At 39.2% G+C, this 19,297-nt stretch overlaps 1 protein-coding gene across 10 annotated transcripts in view; it reads right to left on the bottom strand.

The window, feature by feature from the left end:
* The window catches only part of TNRC6A (trinucleotide repeat containing adaptor 6A), a 97,029-nt gene that overhangs the window by 36,809 nt on the left and 40,923 nt on the right, over positions 1 to 19,297 (bottom strand). For 7 of the 10 annotated variants that reach the window (XM_075165600.1, XM_075165601.1, XM_075165604.1 and 4 more), the window contains exons 1-4: positions 17,041 to 17,291; positions 16,264 to 16,311; positions 13,794 to 13,829; positions 3,474 to 3,564 (exon numbers count right to left, since the gene is read on the bottom strand). In XM_075165600.1, the coding sequence (XP_075021701.1) occupies positions 3,474 to 3,564; positions 13,794 to 13,829; positions 16,264 to 16,311; positions 17,041 to 17,276 (411 nt within the window). In that variant the 5' untranslated portion in view covers positions 17,277 to 17,291. Of the gene's footprint in view, positions 1 to 3,473; positions 3,565 to 13,793; positions 13,830 to 16,263; positions 16,312 to 17,040; positions 17,292 to 19,297 lie in introns of those variants that run through there. The other 3 variants (XM_075165608.1, XM_075165602.1, XM_075165609.1) reach the window with 3 other exon arrangements.

Here is a 19,297-nt window from a genome sequence, read left to right as displayed (position 1 = left end):
TTTGAAGTGAGTTAAAAACTGTGCCTGGAAGCAAGGAACCTCCACTACTTTTACTGCAGAATACAGCAGGGGAAGAAGAGGGAGGAACCTAGAAATTTAGAGGAAGTAAGAAAGTAAATACAAAAGCTTTAAGTCCTTCATTTCCAAGATTCAACTGGTTACACCTGTGGTATGGCCAAGATGAGAGATTTGTTTGAATAAAATTTTATCATAGGATAAAAATAGGGAAAGAAACATTTCTTGTACAGAAGTGCACCTTAATTGTGAGGTTTTAACTATAAAACATCATGAAATTGACTTCATAAAGGACCTCTTAAAAGCACAAATCATAGTTCTTTCTATCTGAAACTAGAGTTTTCTTAATTACCACTTTTAAAATGCACTATCACCAAAGCAAAATGAGATATGGTTTGATATGGTCACTTTGATAGCTGTATACAACCCATTTTAATTTTGATATTGCATATATTCATAATACGCAATAAATTTGTGATAATGCTTAAGCTATGATTGTCTATAATTAAAACCTTGAGGAGAGAGAAAAAAGAAAGCGCATGTGAATGCAAGAAAAATTTATTGATTCACTGATTTGATATAAGACTTGGTTAGATTCGGACATTAGCACTGTCACAGCTGACTACTGAAACTTTATTAATGATTCTTCAGTGCCATATCCTCACTTCTCTTAAAGAAATCAAGAATACGTTAACAGAAAAACCCTCTTTTTCAACTTCTTAAGCTGACAAAGGCAAGGATACATACGAAAATTTGTTATACTGTTCAATAGTTCAAAACGTAGCCTCTTGCTCCCAAGAAACCTTGAGCATAAACTTTTCTTTTTTTTTTTATTTATGCTTTTAGAGATTTCTAAAAATCTAAAGCTGCAAAGATAGCTAAAGACTGCAAAATCTCTTCTGACGAAAATCCACTCTACTAACAGTAATGCAACAGCCCCTGGAATTAAGAAAGCAAAAATAAAGCCAAAGGTTGCTTACATGAGTGTGTCAAAAAACCCACACCACATTTATTTTCACTTTTGCCTAACTCACCCTTATTACCCTGACTCCTCCAATACCACTGCCCCTCCTCCTCACCTTCCAAAAGGCAATTGCTACACTTGGGGCCACTACATAACGCCACAACTTTTCATTATGCTCTTTGTTCAACAAATCTGGCTAAAAAATTATTTTGAAGACTTGGGAAGTTTTGTATGCACTTCAAACTCCAGGGTACTGTATGCACAGCAGCTGGTTTGGAACCAAGTGTTCAAAACACATTTTGATACAATCATGAAAAGGTAAATGGAACACAACAGTTGATGTCCCACGAAAGCTGCTCAGCATCAGGCTGCAAGCACTCAACCTCGAGAAGGTATGTGCTGTTAAGTGTCACACCTCTGCGATTGCTGCTGTTTTCCTACTACTCCTTTTAGTTCCAATTATTAAAAAACTACATTATATATAAAACCCAAGCATTAGCTTTTCCTTCCACAGTAAGATTACACGATGCCTCTTCAGTTCTTGCCATGCCTACACACGTTTAGAGCTTACTCTGGAGAGTAATCTCTCCCTCCGCTCCCCAATTGCGACTTGAGTTAAAAATCAATTCATTATCTTGGCACTGGACCCATGAAGAGGAAAATGAGACAACTTAGAATTTTTCAAATTTTTTTTTGCTGTTTCTGACTATCCATAGCACCCAAAGAGATCAACGAAGAGAAAGGGTCATAGGACAAGGCTACTGACTGCTTTTCATACTAAGGTGCTATTCTCCAAAAGAAAAAAAATTTGAACGTATTTCAGCTAGAGACTTCCAAAATATATCAGTACGTGGTGCACGGTTAAATACTTTAAAGATTTTGCCAGAGAGCCTAAGGTTGATAATACAAACCAGCATATTCTTAAGAGATCAAACAGAAAAAGTTAGCTTACAAAACAAAAAGAGCAATTTTGGTCAATCTGAAACTACTCACAAATATTTACAGAACAGAAAAGGGATTCTGCCTTCCCTGTGACCTACATTAACAAGTTTTCATTTTAATCTAGAATCAAGCCACGTCTGTACTAGGACTTTTTTTTTTTTAAACTGCTAAATTAACTGGCAGTTGTTTGTTACCATGGTTTTTCAGAGGTATATTCTCTTTAATCTAGTTCAAGTTTAAGCTTCTCCAGGAATGCACATGAGCATCCTTGTGGCATCCTACTTCTTTGTCCATAGAAGCTGCTTAAATTCCTGATGTATGAAGTCCACACACTCAACATTTTGTGATGAAGCCACACCTGTGGCTTCTGAAGAACTGTCTAGCAGGTGCTCCACAGCAGGAGAAAGTGTAAGCAAAACTTTCAATTTTAGGCAAGGGTCTAGTCTCTTCACTTTCAAAAAAAAAAATTTATGCTTTTATTTCTTCTACAAATTTCACTCTCAAACATGCCTTTCAAACTTGCGAAAATACAAAATTTTGGAGGAGAAAGTCAGCTACGAAGAACTACTTATTTAAAAGATTCAAATTCTACAAGTAAACCAGCTGCTTTCCCATTACAACTTCTGATTAAAAAAGAATTCCATGAGGAAAATGAGTTATAAATTTACAATTGAGGTTCCAAAATTATTATGGAGCTTTGCTGTCAGCTATTGAAAAGATCCTCTCTTTCTGAAATATGAGCAAATACCTGTTCTAGGAGTATCCCTCCAGTACTATTTCATCTAGATTTGTTGCAAGATTAGACATACCTAATTTTGTACAGGTGCACAACAAACACCTTTAGGCCGAACATATTTTTTGACTATATAATAAATATCTCGCATTAGTCAATGGAATCAAAGAAAAACTGTTAAGCAGGTTCACTTTGCTACCACCAGTTAGCAAATACAAGCTTGAAATGGACATGTTTTTAAAAACAGATTTACAAGCTCCTCTCAAGCTTAAGGTCAATATTTAGGATCAATGGCCATGATTAATATCTTGACAGGAAACAGGAGTTCTGAAATGTTTACAAGCATTTCTGTGACATTTCCATCCCAAAACACCTTTGCTGCCAATATTTTCATTTTTATCCACCTTCCCTAATGCAAATTGTGTTATGACATGTATGTTTCTGTACTGAAGGATAAGAAGATATATTAAAGTAAGGATACAGCTGGAAGCAACTATCTTAAAAAAAAAGGTAATTTTATTCTACTAATAAATGAATTAACACTGAGGAAGTTTTCAAACTTGAAACTGATTCAACTGACAATCAGGAAAAAGAATGGTCACCTCAGAAGAATATTTAATCTCTGAAGAAACTGTACACAAAGCCAATTAAGATGTTCAATATGTCAGTTACCACTAAGTAACTGACAGTATATTTAAAGCTTAAAACATTAAATTAAAAAGAAAACACTTCTGAATAACAGCTAAATCAGTATTTACTAGCAATGAAACTTAAGTAACCCACACGCACGGGTTTTTATTTTTTTAATGTTCAACATACCTTTTTTTGAGCAGCTTCCTTCTTCTTCTTGTCGTCTTTTCTCTTTTTCCTTTCTTCCATCAACTGTTCTTCCTCTTCTTGCACTAAATCCCTGAACCACACAGTTTGTAATTAACTCTCCCAAAATACAATCTGTACACACTTAGATTCATTTTAGAACAATTATTTCACAGTGACCCAAAAGGCCCTGGGGAATTTTACTTCTAATTGGATAATATTTCTATAGGGACTATGTACTTTCACTGCAAATCACAAGTGACAGAACTTTAAGAGCAGATGCTACGTGGAAGATTCTCTTTTTTCCAAAACTTACGATGAAGGCTTAGACATTAATTTGATTCAAAAGCTAGCGCAAATTCAGATGTTATTTAATCTCTACCAGCTATTGTGATTTTGTATGACTGTCACATGCAATCAGCTCTGACCGAGCATGGAGTTTGACTACACTCAGCATAGGCCAAAGCAATGAGTTCCTTCCCAGCCACGCACACCCTTTTGCACCAACACCGGTTCCTGGACAGCCATGCAGGAATTTGCACCAGCTCACTGATCTTAAACACTACCTCTGCCAAGAAACAAACAATATATACACATTTTCCTGCCTGAGCAGTGAGCTAATTCAACTGGCTGTATATCTGTATGACATAAAGGACACATGAACTAGCAGAAATGACCTGAAGAGCATGGTCAGACCAGAGCTTTCAATAGCAGAGCAATTTTAGAGCACATTAAATGAGTGACAGAATTGTAACTTGGCAAACATGAAAATAAAGTGTGTTAATTTAAATTCACTTAATACAAAGTTTTACATGCTAAAACAGAAGGCTTAGCAGCAACACCACTTTCCAGATTACACTACATTCTCTTTTAAAAACAGACTTCAGCAAAGACAAGACAAAAGGGAGAACACTGAGAGTATAAAAAGCAGAAAAAACTGAAGACGTGCAAGCACACTTGCAAGCTATCAGAGTCAGTAGGAACTAATATCTGATACAAATTTAATGATAACAAAAATAAACTTTTCTTTAAGGCTGTGCTTGGAAAAACAAGAATGAGAACGAACTCCACACAAACACAACTGACAGAAAAGACTGTGGTAACAGGCAGACAAAAAAGCATTTGGGCTAATGGTACAAAAAGCTCGTGACAACATGGAATGTGCAATTGCAGATCAGTTAGTTGTTTCATATACAAGAATAAAAACAATTGCTCACAGAAAGAAGGATTCTGACGTTTAGAAAGCAACAATAAAGCTGAATAAAAAAAAAAGTAGTGGCAGCAGTTTGCTTTTGTTAGAACACTGTAAGACAGGGGGAGAGGGAGGCTACTAATATTCAGTTACTTCAAAGTTTGAGATTCAGAGAATAAAGTATTTTTGTGTACTAGAAAGCTTACTTGCAAGACGACTCTGCCATTTCAGGGTCAGGAATGTTTCTAAGTTCAAAAGCTCAGAAGCTTTTGGCCCACAAGCCCTGACCATATTGTCAGGTGGACAAGATTAAAAGAAATAGGTTGAAAATGTTTTTCCAGATCTCTTTCTGAAGCATGGATCTAGGTTACAACACACATCCCTCTGACGTCCCAAATCTTAACACTAGCTCGACTGCACATATACCCTCTTGCTGGGCAAACCACATCCTTCAGACAAGTCCTAATTTCTATGATACTTTGAATGCAATGTTGGAACAAACTCCACATGTGTTGAGTAAGTAAAGGAAGACGACCTTCAGAGATTAGTGTAAGTCCTCTATTTTAAATTATTGTTTCATATGTAACTGGTGTTCTCCCAAAGCTTTCTATCTGATCAGCTGCAGCTAAAGTAACAAGAGGTTCTCATCAAAGCTGCTGTGGAGAACTCTGGACAGTAAAACTCATGAGTCACGTAGGTTATTTACTGTTGCAAAAGAAAAAGCTGAGAAACAACTGATGGAAGGGAATTTACACCCCTGTTTGTGACAAGTGATCTTGTCTGATGTCTATCTCCAAAATTCAGCTTTGAACATAAAAAGCACTGTTCTGATCTTTGCCATGCTTTTCACATACTAAGCAAGGCAGAACAGGAGAAGAGATTTTATTACACAATTACTTTGAATGTATTAAAATCTCCTTTAAAAAAAGTTACTCTCATTCGATGACAGATGGTTGCACATACTCACATTATCAAACAAAAGACAACCTTGTTATACAAAACTTTGAGGGGAAAATGAACTAACAACGTCAATAAGGGGCAGTCAATAAGTGGTTTACTTCTGCCTAGAAACACTGGGCTCATTTTTAACCCCAAACTACCTACAACTACAAACCTCCAGTTTCAAATAAGATAATTATATATGTATCTGTCAGAAGCAATGCCAATTGAATATAGTAAAACACAAGATACTCCACAAGTATTAAAACTTTCATTACTTATTTAGATATAGAATCAGTTAATTCTACTCTTAACACAGCTTAAGTCCCTTTCAAAATGAGTGCAGGCATCAGTTTTGGGGGTGTTTTGGTTTTTTTTGAAATCCACATGTGACTTCCAGTTCCCAGTTGCCCAGTTCCACTGTGGCAAATTCATATAACTTCCTCACTTTTTAATTAGGCAAAACAGCAATCTTATGGCACCTGCCTCTCACTGTAGGTGGTGCCAATGTAAGTAATACTAAACAGCAGCTCATCAGGTCTTTATAGTAGCCAGCAGCTTGTTCTATTTTGCATTCTGTGTAATACTGCTATTCTTTTGGAAGAGGCGAGTACCACGTTATTGCTGCCCATTTGAGTTCCACCTCTAAACTTTAAAACTGGTCTTCTGTCCCATTGTGAGATTCTTCAACAAGATGTTGAAAGATTCTCCTCCCAGTAGGGACAATGCCGTAATAACGATACTTATATTTAAATTTCAAAGCTTGTGGCCACTTGGCTATTATTAATATTAGTTTCAAACAAAAAGAGATATGGTAGTACTTTCACGTGACATTCATTGTGGAAGAAAAAAGCCTGCGATACTTTAAATATTTATAGGGCACAGAAACTTCTGAGACTATTAACGTTAGCACACAAGACAAAAAAAATCATGTGACTGCATTTTGGGTAACTCAAGCATTTTTCTCAAATCTATTTTTATTACTATTAATACTGCCAGACAACAGCTACATTTTATGTAGATGGTAAAAATCAATTTATCTGGAGGGAGGAAAGTTTTATATTCACAAAATTAACAAGTATTTTTTTACTTAATTACAAATATCTTTTCTGATTTCTCTCTGTAAACAGAAAACCTTTGGAGCACGGCTACATGAATCTGTACAGCAACTAATACAAACAGAAATCAGTTTTCATCCCTACTTGCCAAGATCTTTGTTCTCGCTGCAAATCTGATTTCATCCTCTACTTGTTTCTTTTCCAAGTGCTCTCTTCTGTTGGAATAACACTGATTTATTGTATATACAGCGTCCCTTTTCTCCTCTACCACTTTTAGGGTGACTGTTACAATTACCGATCAACTTACGCTGCATGTGTTAACAAAAGCAGTCTGACACTGCAGGTATTTACCAGCGGTAGAGCTGCAGCATGCTTTGACAATGAGCAGCCAAACAATACCAGCATTCTTTCCACCCTACACATACAGTAACATACTACAGACACACCTAAAAAGTTTCCACAGACCAAATTCTGTCTTTTAAGATTTTCTAATAACAGAGAGCAAGCATTAGTTATTTCTTTTTTAAAAGAATTGCTTCTGATGTGTTAAGATATGCAAAAAAAAAAAAATCTAAAAATGTTATTTCTGATAACCCTCTATTTCAGTTGCACTGCAAGACAAATCACAAACTATGAAACGCAACATGGCTATTTTGCATTTTATCATAGTTTTATCATCTGGCTGCAAGATTCACTGAGGATTGCCCTGCTGCAAAAAGTAATCTTGCATTTGCAATTAGGTATCAAGAATTATTTCACGGACAACTAGGAGGTTAGACACGTAACTACAGAAAACAGTTACAATTGGCCAGTTTCATTTCAAGCAAACCCTTCGATCCCAAAACAAATTCGCAAATTTGAGGTAATGATTAATCCACAGTGACATTTGTGCCCTATAAAGGTGATACGTAAGTCAGTTTTGTCCGTCACTGTCTGGCATCCTGAGCGTTTGTAACCAAACTGAAGTTGGTAACACTGATCCTCCGCTTGAGTTAATTTGGAATAGTCCAATTTTTAATCGGTAAACAATACAAGCAGCATGTAGGTCTGCAATCAGTCTAGAAAAAATAGCTTCTATAGATCACAGTTCATTTTTTATAGAATACACAATTCATTTACAGTTGACTTCCATACAAAGAAGAGTCAGTGATTCGCTATTCAGGAAGATAGTATTTCCTGAAGTGCCATCGAGAATGAGACATCTAATCCAACAGAAAAGGCCAAGTACAGTATCTTCCTCCCATGGCCAGGAGAAGTCGTGTCCACAGCCCTGATCCTCTCACAACCTCGTTGCCCGGGTGCATAATGCACAACTACCTGCACAAGCGCTGCTGGGCTGACACCTCCCAGAAGCACGAGTTCAACACACATGTTCTATGAGCAGTTCTCTGCCCACCTTGTCCCAGGATCACCCGAGGAAAAAGCACCACCACAAGCAGGCTGTGCAAGGGGAATTCCTGTCACCTTCCCATGACATCCTCTTTCCCAAAGGCTGCTTAGATCCGAGGAGGGAGCAAGGTGTGATCCAGAGAAACCGTTACGAAGCAGCAGCCTATGCTGGTGGCTATACTTCCTGGGGTCCTGTGTCCCCAGGTCTACCCAGCACTGGGTGTGCACGGCTTAACGTGAGACGGCATGAGCTGCAAGCCCTTAGCAAGAGATGACACCTGGGGAACAGGCTGTTGCTGTCGGACGCAGTCAACCAGTCTGAAACTTGCCCCTGGTAGGCTGTGGGGCCCCGGGGAGACAGTCCAGCTCCCTCTCCACTGCCACCTGAATTAATTGTTCTAGCAAGCCGAACAAGGTCTATGGGCACAGGTTAAACACCTCTGATGCAGTAAGTGTATGAACACTGCAGGATGGTACGTTACCAAGGATTGTCTACTGGAACAAAAGGTTATTTACAGGATTTCTAATAACCTGAGGAGAATTCTAAGAGTTAAGAAAGCCACTAGGGCTTTGTTTTGTATAACAAGTTTCAGTGTGTCACATGCAAAAACTACATTAACTGAAAAATCATTCTGCTTTTAGAAGCAAGCTATAGCACTTTAAGGAGCAAGCAGAATGCAAAATAGTATTTTCACAGAAAAAAAAAGTAACTCATCGATCCTGCTACAACTAAATCAACAAGATTACATTTTATTTTTAAAATACAGATGCTAACAACTAACATACCAATACCTCTGGAATATTCTACCACAGAATCATTTTCCTGTTTCCACACAGGAACAATAAAACTCCTAAATTATGACACTGTGATCATTCTATTTTCATGTATTTAAGAACAACAGCTTTTAGATTACAAAGCCAGCTTAGAACACATAAAAAAACCCCTATGATTAGTATCAGGACCCTAGGTGACCCCTGAAAAAAAGTTACCCACGTATAGTGCATTACACATTTTTAAAAGAGTATTAGACTACCGTTATAATGTTAAATCTCAGTGACTGGAAAGCAAAACTAACCCATTGTACAATTAAATAACAACAACAGTAAAGCCCTTACTGTCCATGTTCTTCATTGAGAACTGAATCTTTCAAGGAAGGTAGTCCTATTACCACGACCCTCTTACATAAACACAAACCTGAAATACAAATTGAGATTTGCCTATTGTCATCACAATCTGAAGCAGAATTCCTGAATTTCCATCTCTGACAGCTGAAAGCGCAAGTTTCCTTTATTCTAAGACATTAATACACGACCCTCTCAACAGACAGCAAATTATAGTATTTATGCATCAGATTCCAACACCCATTAGAACATGTATCAAACAAGCTACATTTTTAATGCTACTCCTTAAGAAACAGAAGAGTTACGTAATATTTTCCATTTATCATCTTAGACTTTAATAGCTACCTATTCCTGCTAAGTACTCAACGCTTCATATTATCCTTTGTGTACAAGCTATCAGCAGCTTCATGTTACTTTACAGCACCTAACAAGAAGCACCGCAGGAACCCAGTCCATCGTAACGAGACAAAGCCAGAAAATGAACAAGTTCTTTTGCTGGGCTTTTCCCTACATCTGGATAGATTTACTCCATTGACCTCATACAGCAAAATGCTTGTAACAGCACATTTGGTCCATCAGCTGGCCAAACGAAAAGCAATGACTGAGAATTCTGATTTGTAACATGAATATATAAACAGACTTCTATTATATCCCCTGTCAGCCATCCAACTTTCACTAAAACCCGTGTACAAGGAATTTCCTTTTCCTCCTGTATAATTGGATTAGCTTGCTCAAGGTTAAATGGTCTTAGCAGAAATGCAAACCTTATTTTTCAGTTTAGATCAACTGAAAATAAAATACCCATGCCATACAAAATTCACATTTGAGACTGGAGCAAAGGCCTTCAGTTTAAATAGCTTAACTTGAACAGTGCTTTATTTTCAAGTGAGACCAAATGAAAATGGATCTTGATCTCAGGAGAGACTGCACATTTGATGGCTCTGAGAACATACAAGTAGAAGCTGCTATTATCTGCATAATTTTAAATAGACTGTCAGATAAATATTTACCATTATTTATATCAAAATAATTTTTTCCCCAATTTTGTGTACCTCACTCAGCACAATTCTTGTTTGTATAAGGGGGAAAAAAAAACCCTACCAAAACGCTTTACTCAATTAAGCCATTTTTAAAAAAAAAAAAAGTACTTTTTAATCTTCTAGGACAGGTATCACTTTGGCAAGACAGAAAGCACCTTACGATTCTGGATGATTTTTGATACGAAGTCTTTCACTCATTACTATCACAATACATGCCATTAAACGAAGAGCAGCTCCATTCTTACTTCTACAGTCAGCATTCGTTACTAATTCTTTGTCTTAAGTTTTGACAGTGCTAATCTTATTTTTGTATGGCTCGATTAGTTATTTGGCTTGCGAACTCGAAAAAAGCTGTAAGGCTCAAAATGTAAACATTTCAGGTAATATTTACATCAAATCATATTTTACTTATTACTTTAATTCTTGAAAAAAGTTCTATTAATCTTTAATTTCAAAAGCTCCAGCTTGGCATTGTAAAAATATCTGGGCTGAAATAGACATATTTAACCTCTACTTTTATGTTACAGAAGAGGAGAATCAAGTATACCCATATTTTCCCTGGAGGACACACTGAGGATGCAGTAATTACTGCTACTGCAGCATACTATCTTTGCTGTTATAATATACAAAAGGGAAACATGTTATACCACAATAAAATTACAATTCTAGTCACCTCACTGAGGAAATTATGATTACGAGAAGAATTCTGACACAACTTAAGATCTGAGACACAGCACTGCATTATTATGATTTGAACTCAGTATTTATCTCTGAGTGAAAGTGTATAGTACTCGCACACAGCAAATTTCAACACCAAAATAAAACAGGTCGCCATTCACCATTAATGCCAGTTACCTCGCATTCACCAAAACTGAACTACCTATGCAACAGAATCGCAATCGTTGGGTTTCCTGATTTTTCAAGCCAGCACTAACAGTTAGAAATGCCTCTCCACAAACGCTGCTAAGATGCCAGCACTATTACAGATGCTCACGTACAGTGTTGGCTAGTCAAGCAGACACCTTCAAAAAACACTTTCAAACCACATTAAAGTCACACTGCCCCACAAGATGGTGCTAGCACATTTTTAAAGGCACTGCTACCATCGCCAACAAATGTTTTTAGAAGCCTTGAGGCTGTGAAGGGATTCTCCCAAAGGTATTGCACGTTCGGTGTCCTCTGCAGCACTTCAAATGCTGCAGACTGCACTGGGGTTCTTGTGTCATTGCGATGGCCCTCCATGCTGAACACATCGAGTGACCAAGCACTGCCCTGGTCCTAGCCAACAGCGGGCAGGGGGTCACACAGGGGAAGCACTTTGCCGCTGGACAAAGGAGACCAGTTAAACAACTAGCCAACCTCTTAGTGGCCCTGTGTTACCAACTGAAGGTAAGAAGGTATGTATCAGTCCGTTTCTCAAAAGAACGCACATCATTCAGCCTATTTATTGACAGCAGGATGCAGGAGACACTGATAGCATGCCTGCTACGGAATCCCCAACCATCAACTTCTGCATTAATTATTTATGGATTTCTATCTTTTACCCATTTACTACACAGAGTAAACATAAAAGTAAGAATTAGAAACGATTATACACTCTAAAATTTCCAGTGACAAAAATATAAAATAAATTTTGGGGGAAATAAATAAATAAATCCTTTCCACCATTTGCTTTTCTTCTAGTTATATATTAACTTGCAATGCTACAGGTGGAGCACTGCCAGATAACTACATTTAAGTATCTGGAATTGAAAGATCTTTTACAATTCTGCAAAGACAGTAAACATATATACATGCACGCACTACAAATTCAACCTATGTCTGATATTCTACACAGACTTTCAAACATATTGCTGAGACTTTAAGTTCTGATAATTTTTCTGTATTCTGACCTACAAGTTCCCTAATCTTTAAATTTTTTGAAATTATGCAATTACATACAACCGCCAATAAAAATTACGTCTCAGTTTCTACAAAAAAACAATAGCTAGCTTTTCTACTAAACAATCATTATGCAAGAATCAATTACAAAACGTGTATTTTGATTAAAAATGGATCCTCCAATTCCTCTATCAATTCTTCCCACCAAATAGCGTACTACAACAAAAACAGCACTCTTCAAGTTTATGGACTAGAAACCAGTACTTTGAAGTTAACAAAAACAACCTCCACAAAACCCACCAGTGCCTTAAATGGAAGCACTCTGGCAACTAAAACCATTCAGCATATTACACAGGAACAAAGAAAGCCTCAGGCACCGATAAGAAAACAAAAACACTTATTTACAGATGTCGCGCGTGTGTGCGTATGTGTGCGTGTGTGTTAATTCTTTACAGTTATTAATGTATAGAAGACGTGCTGCCAAGCTAAAAATTGAAACAATTACTTCAATGAATAATTAATTAGTAGATGTGTGTCAGCTACTGACTTTTTTGCTTTTAAATACCTCAGCCTTTAAATTATCACCCTAAAAGTGAAGTGATAGAATTCCAACTACCATGACTACCACTACCAATTACTTGGAATACACTCATCTTTCCCATTTTCCTAATACAGAAGCTGGCTCAACAGAACTATGTTCCAAACTACAAGCACTATAAATACACCATAGCTCTGGAATAATGTTTGTGTTACAGTTCTGCCCTGAAGTTTCATCCGAGATGTTCACTGCTACGCAAGCATACAGAAGACAAATCTTTTTCCCCAAGTTTATCACCTAACTACACAAGACTTCAGTAGCAGCAATAAACAATCCCTATCTTCATTTAACAAATGGGGAACCGAAGCAGATAGATTAAACTGCTTCTCCATAATCACACTGGTCCTATAGGATATCTGTAACAGATGCACAAACCCAAACGACTGCAAAGTCCAGCATCTTAAGTAGAAGACTGCCCATACTCTAGACTGCTTCAGTTTTATTAACGCAGAGTCAGGAAGTATACTGCACAATGGGTTTGCTGTAAGACTAGAAAAAGAGAAGGTAAATGCAAGTTACCTTATGGGGACAACCTGACAATTATGCATGACCTGAAAAAGTGCGTGTAGAGAAGGGAATGCATAATTTTGCCTAAGTACCTCTAAAGGTCTTGAGAAGTATGAACAGAATGCTGTCTCTTTGCAATAAACTCTTCCCATTTGACAGCAGAAGTCTTCCCAAAAACCCAACAGAAAATCAAGTGCTTAAATATCAACAGAAATTACTACACTACTCACTGTTTCTCTATGCCCCTATCATTAGGCCATCTCATTTTTTTTTTTTTTTACAGCAAATAAGGAAAGCCTCATGGAAATATGGTGGTTATTCTAACACGGAAGAGTAAAAAGCAACAAAAAAAAAAGTGGAGTGCTAACTTAGTAGAATACATGGATGAAATCTAGAGGTATACATGATTTTAAGTAAAAAGTTTGCTCTCCCAGAACATGGACAGTCTGCAAACAATGCAGATGGAAACTCCGGAACAGAAACACAGGTGAATGAAAGCAGTGTGTGAATCTTCCCTATAATTTGCATGCTTGTGAAGTAAGAGTCAAACTCCTGTGTTTGGAAAAAAAAAATTGTAAACATATTTCAGATATTTACCTTCTCTCAGTTCCACATAAATGAGGCAGGAAAGCCCTGTTTACCAAACAGAATTAAAAAGTTATTTCTTAAAACAGAAGAACTAAATGGTGATTTTTACTGCTCCCGATTTTAACCAAATTTAACTCTTACATTTCTCCAGTTAATAATGGACAGCTCTTGCTCAGCGGTAGACTGAACAGGTGACACTTAACTTGTAAGATTATGCAACAATACAGTGTGCAATAGATTTATTTGAATTACTGTCACAAATCATGCACTATGCTTATTTTTGAGACCAGGAATATTTGCATAGGACTAAGCCTGTATGCATTTTAAAGAGAATGCAGACCAAATAAAGATTCTTTTCCAAAAGGCCAAACAAGCCAAATTGCTAATCCTGAGTTTAAAACAGTAATCACTCCAACTGGATAAGCAAGCTGTAGTAAAAGCTATAATACTTATCCTATCACAAACCCACAGTCTAGGCCAATATTCCTAGTAAGATAAAAAAGAATATTTGCTACCCATTAATTTATAAGCATGAATTCAAAAGGTGACTTCAGAACACGTATGAAGCAATGCCAACATCCCATGGAGTTTACAGCCTATATATACACTATGCCATTTCAGATTAAGAAAAACTGTAGCATAGGTCTATTTACCTTTCTCAAGAAAAGATATTTGCTCTTTTACAAATTGACTAGGTCACTGTAAATTTAATAAGATATTAAATAATGACATTAGAGAAAGAATGAGGGCTATCTGTTGAGTTCTACAACGGTAAAACAATTAATCAGGCCTATCCAGAGTAGGCATGCCAGTTTTATCAGGTTATGTGCTCACATGATGAAAACTCCCTCGCTAAACGTAAACCAGTTAGAATACAGGTTTCTGAAAACAACTGGTATATTAATGTTAACTTAAAAACAGTTCTGAATCTTTTAAATGAATAAAACATATGCCTCTGTGTCAGAAAACATGGAGACCCATTCCATGTCAGAATTTACTCAGTGAACCTTGTTCTGTCCCCAACCCCCACAGAGCACCCAGTTTAGGCAGTTCTACAGTTTACTTTCGCTTCCCGTCACTATCTGCCACGCCTGTCAGCGGGACAAGAGATCTCTCTTAGCGTCATAAAAATGTGAAGATCTACTGACTTACCAAGACTTGCACCAGAATATTGTTTTGAACTTAGCACTCTGTCCATCTAAATAATACAGTTCTGAAATCGCTTCTGGCATCAAGTATGCACTGAGTGCTTTCCACAGAATGCCAATGATTTAAATTTTTTTTTTTCTTTAAACACAGCATTTTGGTACCTTTTGTGAACAGATTACTTAAAGAGTTGCAATTTGAAATCATCCTCTTCGAGTAAAGTCCATTTAACAAGGACCTTAACATTGTATTTAAAAGCAATATGCTAAATGTATCTTAAAGAGTCCATATATTTCAGCAACAAAATAGGAAAAATTATTCGTGCTTAAGCATATTACCAAAAAAAGGAAGACATATACTGACAGCAGTGGAAAGCCAATTAGTTTTCACAGGGTAATCATAAATCAATCTGGAAGTTGGAGACTGATTAGGCACGGTAAATAAGAAAAAAAGCAAGGCACCAAAACCTAATATTCTATCAGTTATATTCAGGGTTTCAGCATATTTCAAATGGCCCTAGTAGAAGTCCCCTTAAAAGTTTGCTAACAAAAGTCCCTTTAAGGTCTAATTGAAAAAGAACACGAAAGTAGGACAAAAGTCAAAAACAAAGAATGTAAACAACAGAAAAAGGCAGATATTTGCAAGAAAGTCACCGTACTAAAAATAAACGTGCAGAAGAAATAACTTCTTAAATACAAAAGTAATGTATATTACTGGCACAGAATTCTTAATTCAACATAGCTCAACAGTAAAGAATTAAGAGTTAAGTGATGTAAAAAAGGAACTGCCCATTCTACAAAGTTCTCAAATAAAAACTACATGCTAATGGGAAATTCACCGCCTTTAACTCTTCATGGAAAAAGAGGCAAAAACCTAACAATTATATGGCAATATATAGTTTACTTGAGTTCAAAGCAAGTTTCTTGCCAAAACCAACTATTTCTTGCCTCCCAACAATATTTGGCTGAACTGTATAGGAAAAAAACCAAACAAACGCTTCATTCATTTTTTAGTTATTGTTCAGCACTACAAGTTAGGAGAGAAAAGTAAGTTATTTTTCTCTTAAAAAACGTACCCTATTAAAGAAATTCTATTATAGAACCCGATATTGTTATCATGTCAAAGAAACCATGCTAAAAAGCTGCTTAGTCTATAGAATTAACTAAAATTGCAGCGATTTCTCTATGCAATAGAGGACGTTTTCAAATTCAGGGGTTTTTTTATCCTTACAATTAACATGAGATTAAAGCTCCAGATAAAGCCCACAATGATTTCTAGCCCAAGGCCAACTCTTGTTCTGAACTGTAGGAGTGAATTTAAATGAGTATCTTACCTGCTTAGTTTTCTTTCGACTTCTTTGGTAGCTTTAGCTTCCAATTCTCTGGAACAGAAAGTGGTGTTGGTTTCCATGTCAACAGTAATGCAGCACAAAGCAAAAAATAAAACTGGAGCAGGGTTAAGATACACACTGAGCTCCATATGTTGATTTGTCAGGAGGAAACGGGGAGACCACAGATTGCCAAGTAATCAAATGATATGTTTACCCAGGGACAGTGAGACAAGCGGAGCATAACCAGCACCAGCTATCCTTCGCTACTACACAACCTCTACTTAATCGTTCCAAGTATTTTAAGGAAAACAGTTCTGCCGCATCACTTCAGCTTGAGAATTTGTTTAAAATACAGCAGCGAGAAAGCCCTCCTTGCCCCATCAGCCTGTAAAGACCGGCAGCTGCAAAGGGCTCCCAGCTCCGCAGGAGCAAACAACGAGCACAGGAGGTCAAAGCTCAGCTCCGCAGGGAAAACACTGCTTTTGGGCAAACGCCGCGGCCCCTTCGGGGGCGAGCCTCTCCCGCCGTCCCGCCGGCTCCCGCCCGGGCGGGCACCGCTCCCGCGGCGAGCCCGCCCGCCGCCGCGCCGCAGCCCGCGCCCCCCTCCCCCTCGGCCGGAGGCGCCGCCAGCCCCGGCCGCGGCTCCCCCCGCCGCGGCAGGGCCGCCCCGAGGCGCGGAGGGGCTCCCCCGCCGCCCGGCCCCTCCCCCGCCCGCGGCGGCCGGGCCCCCGCTGGCGCCTCGGCTCGGCGGCGCCCACCCTTCCCGGCCCCGCCCGCTACCTCATGTATGTAAAGTGCTCGGAGTCCGGCCCGGCGTGGCTGCGGCCCGGGCCCGGCGCTGGCGCGGCGGCTCTAGGCGGCCTGGGCCCGGCACTGCGGAGCGGGAGGGCCCGGCAGCTGCTGCTGCAGCACCGCCGCCATTTCCTGCCTCCTAACCCGGCCGGGTCCGGCCCCGCCGCACAGGAAGGGAAACCCCGCCCCGAGCAGCACTTCCGGGTCGCCGCCTCCCCCAACATGGCGCCGCAGCAACCGCCCTAGCAACGGGGTGGGGGAGGCCAAGCACCGTCGCCCTGACATTGAGGCCGACCCCGAGGAAGGCAGAGCCCGCTCGCAAGGCCGGCGGCCGCCCCGCCAGCCCCGCGGGGCAGTCGCCTGGCCCAAGCCCTCGCCCCAGGCGGGTGGCACCGGGCAGTGGCAGGCACCGACCTTCCCTCAGGGGAGTCTCCAGTGCGGGGCCTGAACGAACGCGTACGCGCGGGGTGTGAGGCCCGGCCCGCCCCGCCCGCAGCGGCGGGGCCGGGAGTGTGTGCTGTCCGCGCTGCGGGAGCTAATCCCAACTTCAGGGGCTTCTGTGCGTCCAGCCTCCGCCGGCCTGCGGTGGCACAGCCCGTCACCCTGGCCAGGGCTGCCGTGGCCGTGCGTGGGGACGGGGTGACCTTTCGTAGTGCATTGTTACCGCTGGCCAGGTGGTCGCTTCCGGACTTAGTGTGTCACTGTAGTTCTTATCCTGAACATACACACGTAATTCCAAGTGCTATCTCATGAAACATCCTAAAAGAAAGCACAGTCGTTTTCCCAAGCAATGCAGGACGAGGCACAGAAGGGACATAACATACGTTTCCACACACTGAGGGCATGCTCAGCTCTGTTCCAAACTTTGGGGCGTCAATAACTCTACCGAGACTGATGGAAAAGAAGTGTTAATGTCTAAATAACCACCATAGAGTAAGAGGACTTTCTTTTATCCTTCCACTGACTTTATTAGGTTGACAGAGGGAACTGAAAAGCATCTAGCACTTGCAAACCTAGCTAGAAATTGATTTATGTGAACACAAAGCTTAATCCAAAAAGCACACAGAGATATTGTAACTTCAAATACATAAAATGAAGAGGGAAGAATGTATGAGCCACACTCTGTGTTGCTGTACTTGACTTCAGTAAAAATATCCCAGAAATTAATTTAAAAAAACCAAACCAGTCGAAGAACTGACAGGGAATAATGGAAGAGAATTAAGAACAGTAATGCCAAGAAAGGGCGAAGCTGGGAGCAGACGAAAATTCACAGTAAACAGATCTGCGTTCTTACAGGCACTTCCCTGTGGAGAAGGTGGAGCTAGCACTGCGATGAGGTATTCATAGCCCAAACACTGCAAAAGTGAGAACTCCTCAAAGTGAAAGTGAAACGACCTCGTTTTCATGGTACCAAGTCCACAGAACAAACAATGGCAAGGAAGTATTTTTCAATATTTTAAGTTTAGGTAGAGCGATTTAAAGTGTTAATTCTGGCATAAATAAGAAACATATAGAATAAGAAGCTTGCTTACAATACTACTTTTAAACTCTTGAGTCCGTTTAACATGCCTGCATTTGAAAACATTATGGTTAATTTCTACTTCCAAGTTCCAATGCCTACAGGATAAAATTCTTAGAAAGATGCAGATGCACCTCTTAGCAAACTGTATAATAAAAGAGTGAATACAGATAATAGGTTACAAAATCTGAACTGGGATGGAATTAGTGCCATACCAGGTACACTGGTAGTGAGGATGTATCGTACTTGTAGCTACATCTCTGCAAAACAATCTTGAAAAAAATTATTGAGCTATATTAGCCTTTGATATATGCTGTCTGGTCACAGGGCTGGGTTACTTTGGCGCACAATAAAACTGTCAGTGGCATTCCTGGCCCTGAGTTCTAAAACACTGGTTGCAAATAGCCCAGCAGCCTGCACAGCTACTGTGAAAGGGAATAATTATTATTGTATGAGCCTACAGTAGTGTTCAGGAATTTAATTTTCTTCTCAACTCCCTTCCACTGTTCAGATGGAAATAAGCATCGTCCTGTCTGCTCTATTTTAAGAGCTGCCAAGAAAAGTGGTTTTGTTGGCATAGGGAATTCTTGCTCTCTTTTTGGATCCAGCTTGCACATTATCGGAAACATTTACCAGCCCGGTTTCAGTTGGCCTTTACCATTCTTATTAATGCTAGTGAAAAAACGAATGCTATTTTATTCACCTGTAAAATAAATGGATGCCCTA

Source organism: Calonectris borealis, chromosome 16, assembly GCF_964195595.1.
Source record: "Calonectris borealis chromosome 16, bCalBor7.hap1.2, whole genome shotgun sequence".
Classification (NCBI taxonomy): Eukaryota; Metazoa; Chordata; class Aves; order Procellariiformes; family Procellariidae; genus Calonectris; species Calonectris borealis.
This window is presented reverse-complemented; position numbering and strand designations above follow the sequence as displayed.